General features: G+C 43.2%; 1 protein-coding gene across 5 annotated transcripts in view; it reads left to right on the forward strand.

Moving 5' to 3' along the window:
• Positions 1-10174: 10174 nt before the first annotated feature.
• LOC110498649 (serine/threonine-protein kinase DCLK2) overlaps positions 10175-17783 on the forward strand; it is a 79674-nt gene continuing 72065 nt past the window's right edge. For 3 of the 5 annotated variants that reach the window (XR_005037661.2, XM_036954292.2, XM_090210428.1), the window contains exon 1: positions 10202-11299. Coding sequence is in view for 3 of the 5 variants with exons in the window: in XM_036954292.2 (XP_036810187.2) it covers positions 10897-11299 (403 nt within the window). In the remaining 2 variants the exon portion in view is untranslated. Of the gene's footprint in view, positions 11300-17783 lie in introns of all 5 variants that reach the window. The other 2 variants (XM_036954293.2, XR_016488815.1) reach the window with 2 other exon arrangements.

Below are 17783 nucleotides of genomic sequence, written 5' to 3' on the forward strand. Positions count from 1 at the left end.
TATTGTATACTATTGTAGTGATACTTTGACCTTTTCCGACCCACACTGTCTGCTTGCAGTGTTACCTTTCTAAATCCCATAACAGATTCTCTCTCTCGTCTGTTGTCAGCTTAAGAAGTCTCAGGAATGTCTCTCTCTTTCCAAACTGCTGAGGAACTGGAATACACCGGCTGACCTCGCAGCAATGCCAACCCTCCTGCCTCTAATGGAATGTGAGTGAAGTGGGTCATGGGAAACCCGGTCCCCCACAGATGCCCGAACCTGAGGAGACCTGCTATAATTCAATTAGCTTAGATAGCGAAAGGAGAGAGAAAGATAAATCAAGAGGGTGTGCTTGTGTGAGAGAGAGAGAGAGAGAGAGAGATTTCGACTTTCTTACCAGGCCACTGGCCTACATTGTGTGGAGACATACTACACAAGGTTTTGATCAGGTGGTATAAATCAAAATCAAATCAAATGTATTTATATAGCCCTTCTTACATCAGCTGATGTATCAAAGTGCTGTACAGACACCCAGCCTAAAACCCCAAACAGCAAGCAATGCAGGTGTAGAAGCACGGTGGCTTGGAAAAACTCCCTAGAAAGGACAAAACCTAGGAAGAAACCTAGAGAGGAACCAGACTATGAGGGGTGGCCAGTCCTTCTGGCTGTGCCGGGTGGAGATTATAACAGAACATGGCCAGGATGTTCAAATGTTCATAAATGACCAGCATGGTCAAATAATAGTAATCACAGTGAACAGGTCAGGGTTCCATAGCCTCAGGCAGAACAGTTGAAACTGGAGCAGGAGCAGCAGCACGGCCAGGTGGACTGGGGACAACAAGGAGTCATCATGCCAGGTAGTCCTGAGGCATAGTCCTAGGGCTCAGGTCCTCCGAGAGAGAGAAAGAGAGAATTAGAGAGAGTATACTTAAATTCACACAGGAAACCGGATAAGACAGGAGAAATACTCCAGATATAACAGACTGACCCTAGCCCCCCGACACATAAACTACTGCAGCATAAATGCTGGAGGCTGAGACAGGAGGGGTCAGGAGACACTGTGGCCCCGTCCAATGATACCCCCGGACAGGGCCAATCAGGCAGGATATAACCCCACCCAATTTGCCAAAGCACAGCCCCCACACCACTAGAGGGATATCTTCAACCACCAACTTACCATCCTGAGACAAGGCCGAGTGTAGCCCACAAAGATCTCTGCCACGGCACAACCCAAGGGGGGGCGCCAACCCAGACAGGAAGACCACGTCAGTGACTCAACCCACTCAAGTGACGCACCCCTCCGTCCTTAGGAGGGGTGCGTCACTTGAGTGGGTTGAGTCACTGACGTGGTCTTCCTGTCTGGGTTGGCGCCCCCCCCTTGGGTTGTGCCGTGGAGGAGATCTTTGTGGGCTATACTCGGCCTTGTCTGGATTACCCTGAAGTGTGATTGTATTTTGGGTAATACAGGGAGGGCTAGGGGAAATAACGTGCTGGGGAGTCATACAGTATTAGGCCCATAAGGACCTAGATCAGGGCTCGTCAAACTTGTTCCTGGAGAGCTACCGTCCTGTAGGTTTTCCAACCCTAATCTAGCGCTCCTGATTCAAATTATTAGCTGGTTGATAAGCTGAATCGGGTTAGTTACAACTGGGCAATGGTGGAAAAAGTACCCAAATGTATTTTCAAATTCCTTATATTAAACAAACCAGACAGCACCATTTTCTTGTTTTTTATTTATTTACCGATAGCCAGAGGCACACTCCAACGCTCAGACATCATTTACAAACAAAACATTTGTGTTTAGTGAGTCCACCAGATCAGAGGCAGTAGGGATGACCAGGGATGTTCTCTTGACAAGTGAGCAGGACATTAGCAGGACATTTTCCTATCCTGCTAAGCATTCAAAGTGTAACGAGTACTTTTGTGTGTCAGGGAAAATGTATGGAGTAAAAAGTAAATTATTTTCTTTAGGAATGTAGTGAAATATGGCAAAATATCAATAGTAAAGACAAGTAAATTTACCCCAAATTCTACTTAAGTAGTACTTTAAAGTATTTTTTATTTAAGTACTATACACCACTGCAACTCAGGTTGGATTGAAAACCTACAGGAGGGTAGCTCTCTAGGAACAGGGTTGGAGTTCAAATCTACAGGAAGGTAGCTCTCTAGGAACAGGGTTGGAGTTCAAATCTACAGGAAGGTAGCTCTCCAGGAACAGGGTTGGAGTTAAAATCTACAGGAAGGTAGCTCTCTAGGAACAGGGTTGGAGTTAAAATCTACAGGAAGGTAGCTCTCCAGGAACAGGTTTGGAGTTAAAACCTACAGGAGGGTAGCTCTCCAGGAACAGGGTTGGAGTTGAAACCTACAGGAGGGTAGCTCTCCAGGAACAGGTTTGGAGTTAAAACCTACAGGAGGGTAGCTCTCCAAGAACAGGGTTGGAGTTGAAACCTACAGGAGGGTAGCTCTCCAGGAACAGGGTTGGAGTTGAAACCTACAGGAGGGTAGCTCTCCAGGAACAGCGTTGGAGAGCTCTGACCTAGTTTATTCTCCTAGTAGCACTGACATTGTATGAATTAATATTATTTTTATAGGATAGCATAGAATGTTTTGATGTTGTATATTTTGGGATAAGTAACCAGTTTAAAAATAAATAAATAACTATGTTTAGTATACCTGCATTAGTGTATACATTCATTGTTAAATTCAGATCATCATCCAGAAATACATGTTATAAAAGTTTATAATGCAACATTGTGTCAAACAACTTCAAGTGAAGTCAATTCAGCAACAACAACACATGCAACATCTCAATCTGACCACTAACAGGCACCATTAAACCCTATCATTAATGTGGCAGAGCTGCTCTTGCTAAACTAACAGTAGTCACTCAAATGCATGTGGGTCCCATCACCACATGTGTTAGAACATCTCACTGCATGGCCAACAACATTAACTTCTGATCAGGGTTGGGTAGGTTACTTTCTAAATGTAATCTGTTACAGTTACTAGTTACCTGTCCAAAATTGTAGTCAGTAACATAACTTTTGGATTACCCAAACTCGGTAACGTAATCTGATAACATTCAGTTAGTTTTAGATTACTTTCCCCTTAAGAGGCATTAGAAGAAGACAAAAATGTATGTTACCAATTGAATGACATCTATTGCTGAATAAATCATTGTTAAAGTTTACCTAGCTGGCCATATATGGATGTTAAATTTTACTTTATGGGTTGGTTGTGTAGGCTTCTTCTAACCCATCGCTTTATACTACATATCATATAGTATGATTCAATTATATCTTTACATTAATATATATCATTTATAAATCCAAAAATTGATGTAGCCACTACAGATTGCCCCTACAAGTATACAGTGCCTTGCGAAAGTATTCGGCCCCCTTGAACTTTGCGACCTTTTGCCACATTTCAGGCTTCAAACATAAAGATATAAAACTGTATTTTTTTGTGAAGAATCAACAACAAGTGGGACACAATCATGAAGTGGAACGACATTTATTGGATATTTCAAACTTTTTTAACAAGTCAAAAACAGAAATTGGGCATGCAAAATTATTCAGCCCCTTTACTTTCAGTGCAGCAAACTCTCTCCAGAAGTTCAGTGAGGATCTCTGAATGATCCAATGTTGACCTCAATGACTAATGATGATAAATACAATCCACCTGTGTGTAATCAAGTCTCCGTATAAATGCACCTGCACTGTGATAGTCTCAGAGGTCCGTTAAAAGCGCAGAGAGCATCATGAAGAACAAGGAACACACCAGGCAGGTCCGAGATACTGTTGTGAAGAAGTTTAAAGCCGGATTTGGATACAAAAAGATTTCCCAAGCTTTAAACATCCCAAGGAGCACTGTGCAAGCGATAATATTGAAATGGAAGGAGTATCAGACCACTGCAAATCTACCAAGACCTGGCCGTCCCTCTAAACTTTCAGCTCATACAAGGAGAAGACTGATCAGAGATGCAGCCAAGAGGCCCATGATCACTCTGGATGAACTGCAGAGATCTACAGCTGAGGTGGGGAGACTCTGTCCATAGGACAACAATCAGTCGTATATTGCACAAATCTGGCCTTTATGGAAGAGTGGCAAGAAGAAAGCCATTTCTTAAAGATATCCATAAAAAGAGTTGTTTAAAGTTTGCCACAAGCCACCTGGGAGACACACCAAACATGTGGAAGAAGGTGCTGACCAGATCAGATGAAACCAAAATTGAACTTATTGGCAACAATGCAAAACGTTATGTTTGGCGTAAAAGCAACACAGCTCCTCACCCTGAACACACCATCCCCACTGTCAAACATGGTGGTGGCAGCATCATGGTTTGGGCCTGCTTTTCTTCAGCAGGGACAGGGAAGATGGTTAAAATTGATGGGAAGATGGATGGAGCCAAATACTGGACCATTCTGGAAGAAAACCTGATGGAGTCTGAAAAAGACCTGAGACTGGGACGGAGATTTGTCTTCCAACAAGACAATGATCCAAAACATAAAGCAAAATCTACAATGGAATGGTTCAAAAATAAACATATCCAGGTGTTAGAATGTCCAAGTCAAAGTCCAGACCTGAATCCAATTGAGAATCTGTGGAAAGAACTGAAAACTGCTGTTCACAAATGCTCTCCATCCAACCTCACTGAGCTCGAGCTGTTTTGCAAGGAGGAATGGGAAAAAATGTCAGTCTCTCGATGTGCAAAACTGATAGAGACATACCCCAAGCGACTTACAGCTGTAATCGCAGCAAAAGGTGGCGCTACAAAGTATTAACTTAAGGTGGCTGAATAATTTTGCACGCCCAATTTCTCAGTTTTTGATTTGTTAAAAAAGTTTGAAATATCCAATAAATGTCGTTCCACTTCATGATTGTGTCCCACTTGTTGTTGATTCTTCACAAAAAAATACAGTTTTATATCTTTATGTTTGAAGCCTGAAATGTGGCAAAAGGTCGCAAAGTTCAAGGGGGCCGAATACTTTCGCAAGGCACTGTAACAATGATTGATAGGCAGCTTTAACTTCTTGAATTCAACCATTATTGGGTTCAAATACACATTTAGATTTGTGAACAGCCATCCACAACAACCACAATCAGTAAGGCCGCAAATAGCTAAATGAGAGAGCAGCAGTGTGACTCACATCAATGCGCCATGTAGATATCAATAATAAGTGATATCCGTATCGTCGTAGACTACACCACTGCTGTCATCCTTACCTCCAAACATTTATTCAAATTGGATCATCTTTGGGTGCCGACAGCAGTCGCACCATTGGAAGACACAGCTTGGACTGGAGCCTACAAAAGCCTATTCCTGCTCTTTTCCCACGATCCATCAAACACATTTGGTGTGTCATCATAGCGGTCTCTGACTTGTGGTCAGACACGCTCAGGTGGAACAAACTTAAATTTGCGCCTTTTTTCAATGTTAATTTAATGTCATTGAGAAAACAGAAGTGTCAAAGTTTTTTGTCCGCAAACATCCATTCTGAATTTAAAAGTAATGCTCGAAGTAATACTCTAGTTTTTCAAAAGTATCTGTAATCTGAATACAATATTTTTGCTGGTAAGGTAACGGATTACAGTAATCCATTACCCTGCTTCTGAATCCGATTCCGATGCTTCTGATTCAGATGTAAACATAATTGGCCCAATATGGAACCCCATGCATGCCAGTTGCACTCATGCTATGGAGAATACCCTTCAGAGGATAGAATTGTGTGGCCATGGACCACATGACCTCCAGCTCTGCAGCTGCAGGCCTGATGCATGGTTTTACCCAGAAGTGTGTAGGGTGAGAGGGACACAGAGTAGCTCTGTAACCACAGGGCTTTGAAGAGCGAACAACATGAATGGACTATCTGGGAGTTAGTCAAATGTAAATACCTAATTCAATTATACACTGCTCAAAAAAATAAAGGGAAGACTAAAATAACACATCCTAGATCTGAATGAATGAAATATTCTTATTAAATACTTTTTCTTTACATAGTTGAATGTACTGACAACAAAATCACACAAAAATTACCAATGGAAATCAAATTTATCAACCCATGGAGGTCTGGATTTGGAGTCACACTCAAAATTAAAGTGGAAAACCACACTACAGGGTGATCCAACTTTGATGTAATGTCCTTAAAACAAGTCAAAATGAGGCTCAGTAGTGTGTGTGGTCTCCACGTGCCTGTATGACCTCCCTACAACGCCTGGGCATGCTCCTGATGAGGTGGCGAATGGTCTCCTGAGGGATCTCCTCCCAGACCTGGACTAAAGCATCCGCCAACTCCTGGACAGTCTGTGGTGCAACGTGGCGTTGGTGGATGGAGCGAGACATGATGTCCCAGATGTGCTCAATTGGATTCAGGTCTGGGGAACGGGCGGGCCAGTCCATAGCATCAATGCCTTCCTCTTGCAGGAACTGCTGCCACACTCCAGCCACATGAGGTCTAGCATTGTCTTGCATTAGGAGGAACCCAGGGCCAACCGCACCAGCATATGGTCTCACAAGGGGTCTGAGGATCTCATCTCGTTACCTAATGGCAGTCAGGCTACCTCTGGCGAGCACATGGAGGGCTGTGCGGCCCCCCAAAGAAATGCCACGGTGTTGGGCTGTAAGCACAACCCCCACCTGTGGACGTCGGGCCCTCATACCACCCTCATGGAGTCTGTTTCTAACCGTTTGAGCAGACACATGCACATTTGTGGCCTGCTGGAGGTCATTTTGCAGGGCTCTGGCAGTGCTCCTCCTGCTCGTCCTTGCACAAAGGCGGAGGTAGTGCTCCTGCTGCTGGGTTCTTGCCCTCCTATGGCCTCCTCCACGTCTCCTGATGTACTGGCCTGTCTCCTGGTAGCACCTCCATGCTCTGGACACTACGCTGACAGACACAGCAAACCTTCTTGCCACAGCTTCTCATTGATGTGCCATCCTGGATGAGCTGCACTACCTGAGCCACTTGTGTGGGTTGTAGACTCCGTCTCATGCTACCACTAGAGTGAAAGCACCGCCAGCATTCAAAAGGGACCAAAACATCAGCCAGGAAGCATAGGAACTGAGAAGTGGTCTGTTTTCACCACCTGCAGAACCACTCCTTTATTGGGGGTGTCTTGCTAATTGCTTATAATTTCCACCTTCCATTTGCACAACAGCATGTGAAATTTATTGTCAATCAGTGTTGCTTCCTAAGTGGACAGTTTGATTTCACAGAAGTGTGATTGACTTGGAATTACATTGTGTTGTAAGTGTTCCCTTTATTTTTTTGAGCAGTGTATAAATCAGGATTTTGCAGGTGGTGGAACTGTCCTCAAAATTGCTTGACCTTCTATGATAATTTTAAACAGGATGATGGTTAGTTACTTTGGTATAATGTTGTCTCAGTCATTCATTAGGGTCATCCATGCATGTCTTGTAGGCTTACTTTGATTATATTATACCAACCGTCAACATTCCTGCTTGTTACATTGACCTGCAATTAAATTGTTTACTGAAGCCATGAATGTAATGCACATAGGGTTCATAAAATGGTTCAAAGAGACTCTGGTTGTCAATAGTTCATAGCCAAAAAGTCCAAATTGGCTATCTCGTAAAAATTCATTTAAAAAAAAGAGGTGATTTTTGGTCTTAATTTAAGTTTAGGGTTAGGCTTAAGGTTATCAGTGTGGTTAAGGTTAGAGTTAGGTTTAAAATCATGTTTTAAGAAGATAAATTGTGGAAATGGGTGGGGTTTATGTGGCTGTGTTAAATAGTGACGGCCCTCCTCAGTCACATGAGCTGGTCAACTCCTCCCCTTTCCTCACTCCCTTGACCTCTGACCTACAACCACTCCCACACCATTTTAAATCACACTGTGCTGCAGCACCTGATGTCTGGATCCAAATTAACATATGTGCTTGTGCACACACACACACATGCGTGCGTTCACACTTACACGCATACACACATCCATCACCAGCCTGTCAGCTTAGAAAGAAATTGAATTGTAATCTCCAGATGCCTTCTACAGATGTAGGATCTTAATTTGATCCCTCTTTTGTTCCTGCGCAGCAGGAAATGCAAACATGTACTGCATTCAAGGTTTAAAATGTCAGACTTGATTTGCCCTAACAAAAAATGTATCATCACCTACAAAAATATTCATTAATTATAATCCACTTAATAATTCACCTTTCCTGTTGATGCAGGATTATTTTCCTTCTGTAGCAAACTGGCTCAAATTAAGATCCTACACCTGTATCTGCTCCTCCGTGTGGTTGAGAAGAACTAATGAAATGGAAACTTAATAACTGCATGACAACTTGAGCTCCAGTCTAAAAACTGAATTGATCTTGTAGAAGCATGATTAAGGAGGATGTCATTGACTGTACAACACAGTGTATCACATGTATAAAGAGTTTTATACTTCTATAAAATAGCTAACGAGTTGTTTTGATGAGTTATCACGCAACCGTAAACAGGTCACCCCGGGTCATGTCACCTTCCTAATTTCTACTGCATGCATTTCTTCCACTGTAGCTGATTAAAATGTCCTTAAGAGATGTTTTGGGGGAAAGTCTTTAAGTGGATCCATCCCCAAAATCCTCCTGAAACAGAATGAAAACTCTTTTGTATAACACATTTAGCCGATATCCAGACAGACAGACCATTTCAGGGAATTCTACTGTCTATCCTCATGATTGTTATCCCTCCATTTGCACTCTTTCATTTTTGAACAAGGGATTCTCAAATCGTATTATTCAGGGGGATTTTCTGCTTTGTCATTGTGTGCAGGATATCCTCTCTCCTGAGGACTAGAGACTTCCTATTTGTTTCCTGCCTTGTTTCCTCATCCCCATTTTCATCCCCTTTCATCTCATAAAGAGGAATTACCAACAATGCATCATTCTGATGCAGCTGCTATGCTTGTTTTCTGGAGAGTTCCTTATGTGTCTTGGTTGATGGATCCTTAAGAAGAAGGTAAACTGAGGTCCACCACACTGGTTGTGATTTATTCCTCACCTCCATACGTCCAGGCATTGTCACATGGGGGATATGAAGGGACAGTGGGACTGATCCCTGTGTGTCACACCCTGATCAATGTCCTCAGTTACTCCTGTTGTTTGCTTTGGCACTAGATTCAAAGGTCCTGGATGGCTCAGTTGGTAGAGCATGGCGCTTGCAAACTAGGATTGTGGGTTTGATTCTCGGGACCACCCATAAGTGAAAATGTATGCACGCATGACTCTAAGTCGCTTTAGGTATTATCGTATTTTTTTCATAATGAGCAATATTATTCAATGTTAATAATGTTTCTCTATTGATACTATTAACTGCCTGGATACTTCCTGGTTCAAGGATTGGTTGCTGTGGCACCATGGGACCTAGGTCTGAGCCCTTCCTGTGGTGCTGTGCCAGGTGATGATGACGCAGGTAGCTAGGCACCCACAAGGCTGGCAGAGAGAAAGTGGCATCACTCTCGCTGTGTAATCCACTGGCCACTGTAAGCCTATGACCTTGGTAGCACTCTGGTGACTGGACAGTGGACACACAGTATAGATGAGATGTGTTATGTCCAATGTATTGCTTGAGTCTATAACCTTTAAAGAGCACTGACTTATGTCAATGGGGGAATGGTATTCTTGAGGAAAAATAAGTAGGAGGAGTGCTTCAGGTAATTCCAAAACAACCACAGGTGCTCTTGGGGGGGGGGGGGAATTGAAAAGCTGAAGGAAGAATTATAACCACAAATTAGGTGCTAAATGACATATCAAAATCCAAACACTCTTGTGAGTTTGAAAGTTAATAAGCCTCTAATGTGTGGGCTAAGACATCATTAAAATACACCAAGTAGGCGCATCAGCTTACACTTTTTTGTGTAGTTCAGTATCCTAATAAAATACTATGCTAAAAATGACTTAATCAGGGTGTCTCACTCTGTCTCAGACACCCTGATGAAGCCATAAGCTGCTTCTTAACTTTCAAACCCACGAGAGTGGCTGGATTTGGCCATTAGCACCTATTTGTGGTTATAATTTTTCCTTTAGCTTTTCGAGGGAAAGGTATTGCCTAATAAATACCTAAATGGTACATCAGAAATAATAACATAACAAATAAGTTCAAATTTGGGGGCCATATTGCATCTTTCAGAAAATACACCACTTGCTGAACAATTGGACATGGCCTACCGTTAGGACCCTGAGGGGAAGCAGCATTCCCTCCCTCGTTGAATTGGATGACAGGACTGGGGTGGCCTCTCGTGCTACAGTGTTAGTGTTGAACGGTTCGTCCGTCTGAGAAAGGATGTGAGAAGAGGAGGAGGCTTGCGGTTTCTGTAGCAAGCATGCGGCTTTGTTAGATTCTGTGGATTTTGGACACCGGCTTTACATGCAATGTATTTGTGCTAAATGGAATTCGTTTTTCCCTTTTGTGTTTTCTACCGGATACATTCTTATAGCTTGGAATCGAGTGTTTTCCTGTGCGGCTCCGTTCATTGGTAAACTAGCGGTTGCATCAGTCGACTGTCAATCAAGTCGAGGCTCTCTGCACCTGGTGTTAATTTAAATTTGCCGGTGAATTTTCGTGAACATTGAGTTTTGGAGCAATCCTTTTCTTTTAGCCTTTGGTATTTCAATAACCGAGAGTTTATTGTGCAGCCTATTGACAAGGTAAGATTGTAACCGTAACTCAGGCTACTGTACCTCTAGTTATATTAACAGCGGACTGTATCCCCGGAAAATTTCAACATTGTATCTTGACGGCGCAAGGAGGAACTAGCCTACAAGTACACTGTCCTCTCGATTACTGTATCAGTGATTGCCAAAGCGTTGTTTGACAGCTGTCTTTGGGAACGCGTTGGACAATAGGGCTTGCCTGGAGGAGCCATCTGCTATTGTTTTCTACTGCGGATAGATCAAAATATTAACATATCGAACATGTCGCTCAGCAGAAGTATTGAATGGGAACACTTTGAGGAACGGGACAAAACGCACCGTTCATCAAGGGCTAACGGCTCGGGATCCCAGTCAGGCTCCAGAGGCAACGGTCTTATGCCCAGCCCGGCGCACAGCGCGCACTGTAGCTTTTACCGAACGCGCACGCTCCAGTCGCTCACCTCCGAGAAGAAAGCCAAAAAAGTGCGGTTCTACCGAAATGGGGACAAATACTTCAAGGGTTTGGTGTATGCCGTGTCCAACGACCGTTTTAGGTCCTTGGACGCCCTGCTTATGGAGCTTACCCGGTCTCTCTCGGACAACGTCAACCTGCCTCAAGGTGTCCGGAGCATCTACACCGTGGACGGCAGCAAGAAGATTAGCAGCCTGGACGAGTTGGTGGAGGGTAAGGACACGCAGTCACCACCGGCCCCCTCCCTCCCCACACACACAGCCCAGTCCTACAAATGACATAATAAATAATGTAGAGATCAATACTCGCGCATATTGATGAATGAGCTGATTGATCCAAGGTACTCATTATTAGATTTCACCAGACACTCCTATCTCTCAGGTTTCATCATACAATATTATAAACCATTTCATTTTTTACATTTTTTATTGAACCTTTATTTAACCAGGTAGGCTAGTTGAGAACAAGTTCTTATTTACAACTACGACCTGGCCAAGATACTGCTTGTCATCAGAGTTCCACCACCTGTTTTACATTGACTCCTTGTTCATACATATGCAGGTGTATTCTGCTATCAGCATTCCCCTTGGGAAGAAGACTAGCTAATGCTGCATTATAGGTTTATTATACTACATTATAGCCTATTATACTACATTATATCCTATTCCACTACATTATGTGATATAGTAGTATAATAAGGCTATAATGTAGTTATGCTATTATATTATATGATAATGTAGTATAATAAGTCTATAATGTGGTATAATGAGGCTATTATGTAGTATAATGAAGCAATTATTAATAGCCTCATTATACTACATTATAGTCTGATTATACTACATTATAGCCTCATTGGGCAGCAGGTAGCCTAGCTGTTAGAGGCCAGCCAGCAACCAGAGGGTTGCCAGTTCAGATCCTGGGTCCTAACGGAAAAATCTGTTAGGAAGTGAGCTGGCAACTAGAGGGTTGCTGATGTCAAATCCTAGATGCTCAAGGGCACCATGGCAGACAATTGCAAGGCACTTAACCCCCTCAACAACAACTCACGGGTGCGGGGGGGGGGGGGGGCGCTACCTCCTGCGCACCTCTCCAAAACCTGTATGTATGTGTCTTTCTGAGGGGCTGGGTAAAAGCGGAAGTCAAATTTCGGTTGGACGTTGTGTGCAATTGACCAATAAAGTGATTTTAATTATACTACATTATAGCCTCCTTAGTAGGATTCAGGCCTATAGAGTATATGCCAAGTAGAGATCTTCCTCTCTTAGGCATTTTACAGTAAAGTCATGTAAATACAGTAAACAGGTTTACTACTGTAATGCAATTGTAACCCATATAGTCAGTTGTGGACATGCCTCTCAAACTCTAGGATAGATGATGTCACGTGTGGCTCAGTTGGTAGAGCATGGAGCAAGCACCAGGGTAGTGCGTTCGATTCAGTATGGAAAGTGTATGCACTCATTACTGTAAGTCACACTGGATAAGAGTGTCTGCTAATCTTGAGATCATTAGTCTCTCTTGAATCAGCAGGTCTTCCTTTTTGGTTAAGCAGTTGTGACACACACCTGACCCAGTAGTAGTGTGCAGCCATCATAGTGTCACGCCCTGACCTTAGTTATCTTTGTTTTCTTTATTATTTTGGTTAGGTCAGGGTGTGACAAAGGTGGTTGGTTTAGTTTTTGTATTGTCTAGGTGTTTTTGTCCTGTCTAGGGTTTTTGTATATCTATGGGGTTTTAGTATGTCAAGGTCTATGTTGGCCTGAATTGGTTCCCAATCAGAGACAGCTGTTTATCGTTGTCTCTGATTGGGGATCCTATTTAGGTTGCCATTTTTCCATTTTGGTTTTGTGGGTTATTGTCTATGTGTAGTTGCATGTCAGCACTCGGTTTATCATAGCTTCACGTTAGTTTTGTTAGTTGTAAGTGTTCTTCGTTTATTAAAGAAGAATGCATTCTTATCACGCTGCGCTTTGGTCTCATCATTACGACGAATGCGACACAGAGAGAGAGAGAGTGTGTGTGTGTGTGTGAGAGTAGTAGGAAACACAGTATTGATGAATGTCCATCGCTCCTCCATTGATCTTAGAGCAGTGTGTGTGTTAGTGTGTGCTCTGGCCAGTGTTCTGTGCTTCATTAGCTATTAAAACAGTCCTTAGAGTGATTTTTTTTCACCCTCTGGGCATAAAACATGACGTGTCCCCCTCTGCACCCCCTTCATACCTCTGCCAATGATCTGTTCACTTTGAACATGATGAGGGAGGAGAATGGAAAAGGTCAACATTGAGGTGTAGAGGAAGCTGTTATTATAACTGTACTTATAGTCCAAATAAGATATGTACAACTACCTCCAATGGTCAGGTCATACCATTATTATATTACAACATGACTTATTAGCTCAGTCATTTCATAGGAATGCTTAATAAAGAATCATGTATATTGTCCCAACTAGACCCTACACAACTAAAGGCAAATTCATTCAGTAAGTGTGTGAGTATTATTCCAGAAATGTATGCAAAGGTTGAGAAATTTCAACATGACCTTCTTTACTTTACATTAGAGCTCTCTCCCTACTCGGCAGATTTGCTATATATAGACCTACACCGCAATGGGGGCTGGTGGGAGGAGCTATAGGAGGAACGGCTCATTTTAATGACTGGAATCAAAGGAACGATATCAAACGTATGGAAACCACATGTTTGACTTCGTGCCATTGATTCCATTCCAGCCATTAAAATGAACCCGTCCTCTTATAGCTCCTCCCACCAGCCCCCATTGCTACACAGTGGTTCTGTCTGTGTGTGAACCTCTCTGTGTCGCAGGCTGCAGCAGTGACAGTGGCCGGTGTCTGGGTAATACGTTAATCTTCGTGTTGAGTTCTGCTGTCTGACCTGTGACCTCTTTACGATCCTGTCTTAGCGTGAAAGGTTACGGTTATCGCACCGTGGTAGCGCTGTCATATTCAAATCAATCCACAGCAAAGAGAGATGAGTGTGTGACTTGTCTTTTCATTTGTATACTGCAGCTTATCTCCTGACTCCCGTTAGTCAGCACCTCCAGCTATAGGCTGTGATTTGTCTTTACTTCACTGCTGTCCTTTTCTCCTGACCCCTCTCTCCTCTCTCCTCCCCGTTTATTCTCAGCTGACATCCTTCCTTCCTCCTTCCAAATATAAGCCTCTGCACTCGTTCCTCCGCCCATGTCTCCAGAGAGGATGGGGTGGTAGATTTAGGTCAGAGCCCAATCCCGTGGCTGGGAGACACATTGCATCACTTCTGGTTGGGCTGGCAGGAAGGAGAATGGGTGCTGCCGTGGGACAGTGAGTGTGGTAGAAGATGGACTGGCACCAACACATAGCCAGGCCTACTACTTCTGCCTCACCTCTATGCCTGTTTTCTGCCAAGTAACCGTTCAGAGTGGAAGATGGAATCCTCCCGGCAGGCATCACTTTCTCTGCTCTGATTTGAAAGGAAAGTGGGCCAACTCACTTTCTCTGGCTGTCAAAACTTGTTGTTGTTCTCATCTTGGGGTATTTGGGTTTATACTGCAGTAGGTATAGTGGCCTGTGAGGTCATACTCTAGGTACTGTGGCTAATGAAGAGTTCCGTGTAGGTTTTACCTTATTATAGGAGTAGAGTTTGAGCTCTTAAGCCAATCCTATTGGACATTTGATATGGTGCCAAGTTTATTTTGGAACCCCTCTAACCATTCCATTCTTTCTACTGTAAAACAATGACTGGACTCAAGTCATTCCATAAACAGTACACAGGTTGGGTTCCACTCAAGAAGTCCCCTCTTTACTGGTCGGGATGATAAGTCCTAATTATCGTAGCCTCCTCAGTAACTTATGTTAGTGGGTTGCGGCTGTACCCTCGGTGGCTGTCCCCTTCTCCTCCTGCTGTGATGTGGAGAAATAGGGCACGGCTGTTGTCAGGGGTCAGGTCACAGAGACGGGAGGAATGCAGTCAATCCGTCAGAGGATTGTCTTGGCCTGGCTGTGAATGAGGCCTTTTGACTGGAGATGTTGGAGGCCGAACACCAGAGTCTTGTCTTTGTGTACTCAGGCATCAAATGGATTAGTGTGTGTGTGTGTGTGTGTGTGTGTGTGTGTGTGTGTGTGTGTGTGTGTGTGGACTACTTGCCCAGCCTGGCCTGTTGTGTGAACCTCATCAAGCCCCATTCATTCATTCATATGTGATCCCTGGATGATGGCTGGATGGATGGGATTACCCTGTGACATCCACCACACTGTCTCTGCTATAGTGTGCTTATTGAAATGACAGTGAGGCATTGGATTGGATTCAAACCAAGCCAAACCACGATAGTGGTCTTATGCTACACCAATTGTGTGCCATTTGAGGAGGACTTTCAATCAAATTAAATGTAATTAGAAATACCTTTTTACCTCAGGCTGGTTTTGTGACATCAGCTAACACCCCAAACAGCAAGCAATGCAGATGTAGAAGCACAGTGGCTAGGAAAACCTCCCTAGAAAGGCAGGAACCTAGGAAGAAACCTAGAGAGGAACCAGGCTCTGAGGGGTGGTCAGTCCTCTTCTGGCTGTGCCGGGTGGAGATTATAACAGTACATGGCCAAGATGTTCAAACAAAGGTCGAATTTTTGGACACCTATTTGGCCGATTTTTATCTATTTAAAAAAACATTTTTTTACACCTTTATTTAACTAGGCAAGTCAGTTAAGAACACATTCTTATTTTCAATGACGGCCTAGGAACAGTGGGTTAACTGCCTTGTTCAGGGGCAGAACGACAGATTTTTACCTTGTCAGCTCAGGGATTCGTTTTTGCAACCTTCCGGTTACTAGTCCAACGCTCTAACCACATGCCTTACATAGCACTCCACGAGGAGCCTGCGTGGCAAGCTTATGCGAGGGCAGCAAAAGCCAAGGTAAGTTGCTAGCTAGCATTACTTTACATTAACGTATAAAAAACAATCAATCTTCACATAATCTCTAGTTAACTACACATGGTTGATGATATTACTAGTTTATCTAGCGTGTCCTGCGTTGTATATAATTGATGCGGTGCCTATACGATTCCGTATTTCACTGAAAGAATAAACGTTTTGTTTTCGAAATGATAGTTTCCGGATTCGACCATACTAATGACCAAAGGCTCGTATTTCTGTGTGTTATTAGGTTATAATTAAGTCTATGATTTGATAGAGCAGTCTGACTGAGCGATGGTAGGCACCAGCAGGCTCGTAAGCATACATTCAAACAGCACTTTCGTGCGTTTTGTCAGCAGCTCTTCGCAATGTTTCAAGCATTGAGCTGTTTATGACTTTAAGCCTATCAACTCCCGAGATTAGGCCGGTGTAACAATGTGAAATGGCTAGCTAGTTAGCGGGGTGCGCGCTAATAGCGGTTCAATCGATGACGTCACTCGCTCTGAGACTCGGAGTAATTGTTCCCCTTGGCTTTTGTGGAGCGATGGGTAACAATGCTTCGAGGGTGGCTGTTGTCGATGTGTTCCTGGTTTGAGCCCAGGTAGGGGCAAGGAGAAGGATGGAAGCTATACTGTTACACTGGCAATACTAAAGTGTCTATAAGAACATCCAATAGTCAAAGGTATATGAAATACAAATGGTATAGAGAGAAATAGTCCTATAATTCCTATAACAACTACAACTACAACCTAAACCTTCTTACCTGGGAATATTGAAGACTCATGTTAAAAGGAACTACCAGATTTCAAATTGTTCTCATGTTCTGAGCAAGGAACTTAAACGTTAGCTTTTTTACATGGCACATATTGCACTTTTACTTTATTCTCCAACACTTTGTTTTTGCATTATTTAAACCAAATTGAACATGTTTCATTATTTATTTGAGGCTAAATTGATTTTATTGATGTATTATATTAAGTTAAAATAAGTGTTCAGTATTGTTGTAATTGTCATTATTACAAATAAATGTTAAAAAAAAAAATTGGCCGATTTAATCGGTATCAGCTTTTTTCTGTCCTCCAATAATCGGTATCGACGTTTAAATCATAATCGGTCAACCTCTAGTTCATAGATGACCAGCAGGGTCAAATAATAATATTCAGTGGTTGTAGAGGGTGCAACAGGTCAGCACCTCGGTAGTAAATGTCAGTTGACTTTTCACAGCCGATCATTCAGAGTGAGAGAGAGAACTTAAATTCACACAGGACACTGGATAAGACAGGATAAATTCTCCAGATATAACAGACTGACCCTAGCCCCCCGACACAAACTATTGCAGCATAAATACTGGAGGCTGAGACGGGAGGGGTCGGGAGACACTGTGACCCCGACCGACGATACCCCCCGACAGGCCCAACCAGGAAGGATATAAACCCACCCACTTTGCCAAAGCACAGCCCCCACACCACTAGAGGGGTATCTTCAACCCACTGGTGAATTATGATGCACCTGATCCCGAGTCGGTCCTTTGATGAGATCCCAATGTATGTAATAAGCTGATTGATTCAACATCAGACTTCACTCATGGGAAAACATTGCTTGTTTAGATGACACCATAGTGTTAGGGACAACATCAGACAAACACATTCTCAATCCATGACCTCTCACTTACCCCACTGAGTGATGGCGTCTGTGTGTATTTGCTCAGTGATGGATCAGCGCACACACTGATGGATCTTCCCCCTCTCCTCCATAGTGACCAGCTGATGTTTGGTTAGGGAGCTGTTTAAGGGGCT

Source organism: Oncorhynchus mykiss, chromosome 19, assembly GCF_057628025.1.
Source record: "Oncorhynchus mykiss isolate SJ-2025 chromosome 19, ASM5762802v1, whole genome shotgun sequence".
NCBI lineage: Eukaryota > Metazoa > Chordata > Actinopteri > Salmoniformes > Salmonidae > Oncorhynchus > Oncorhynchus mykiss.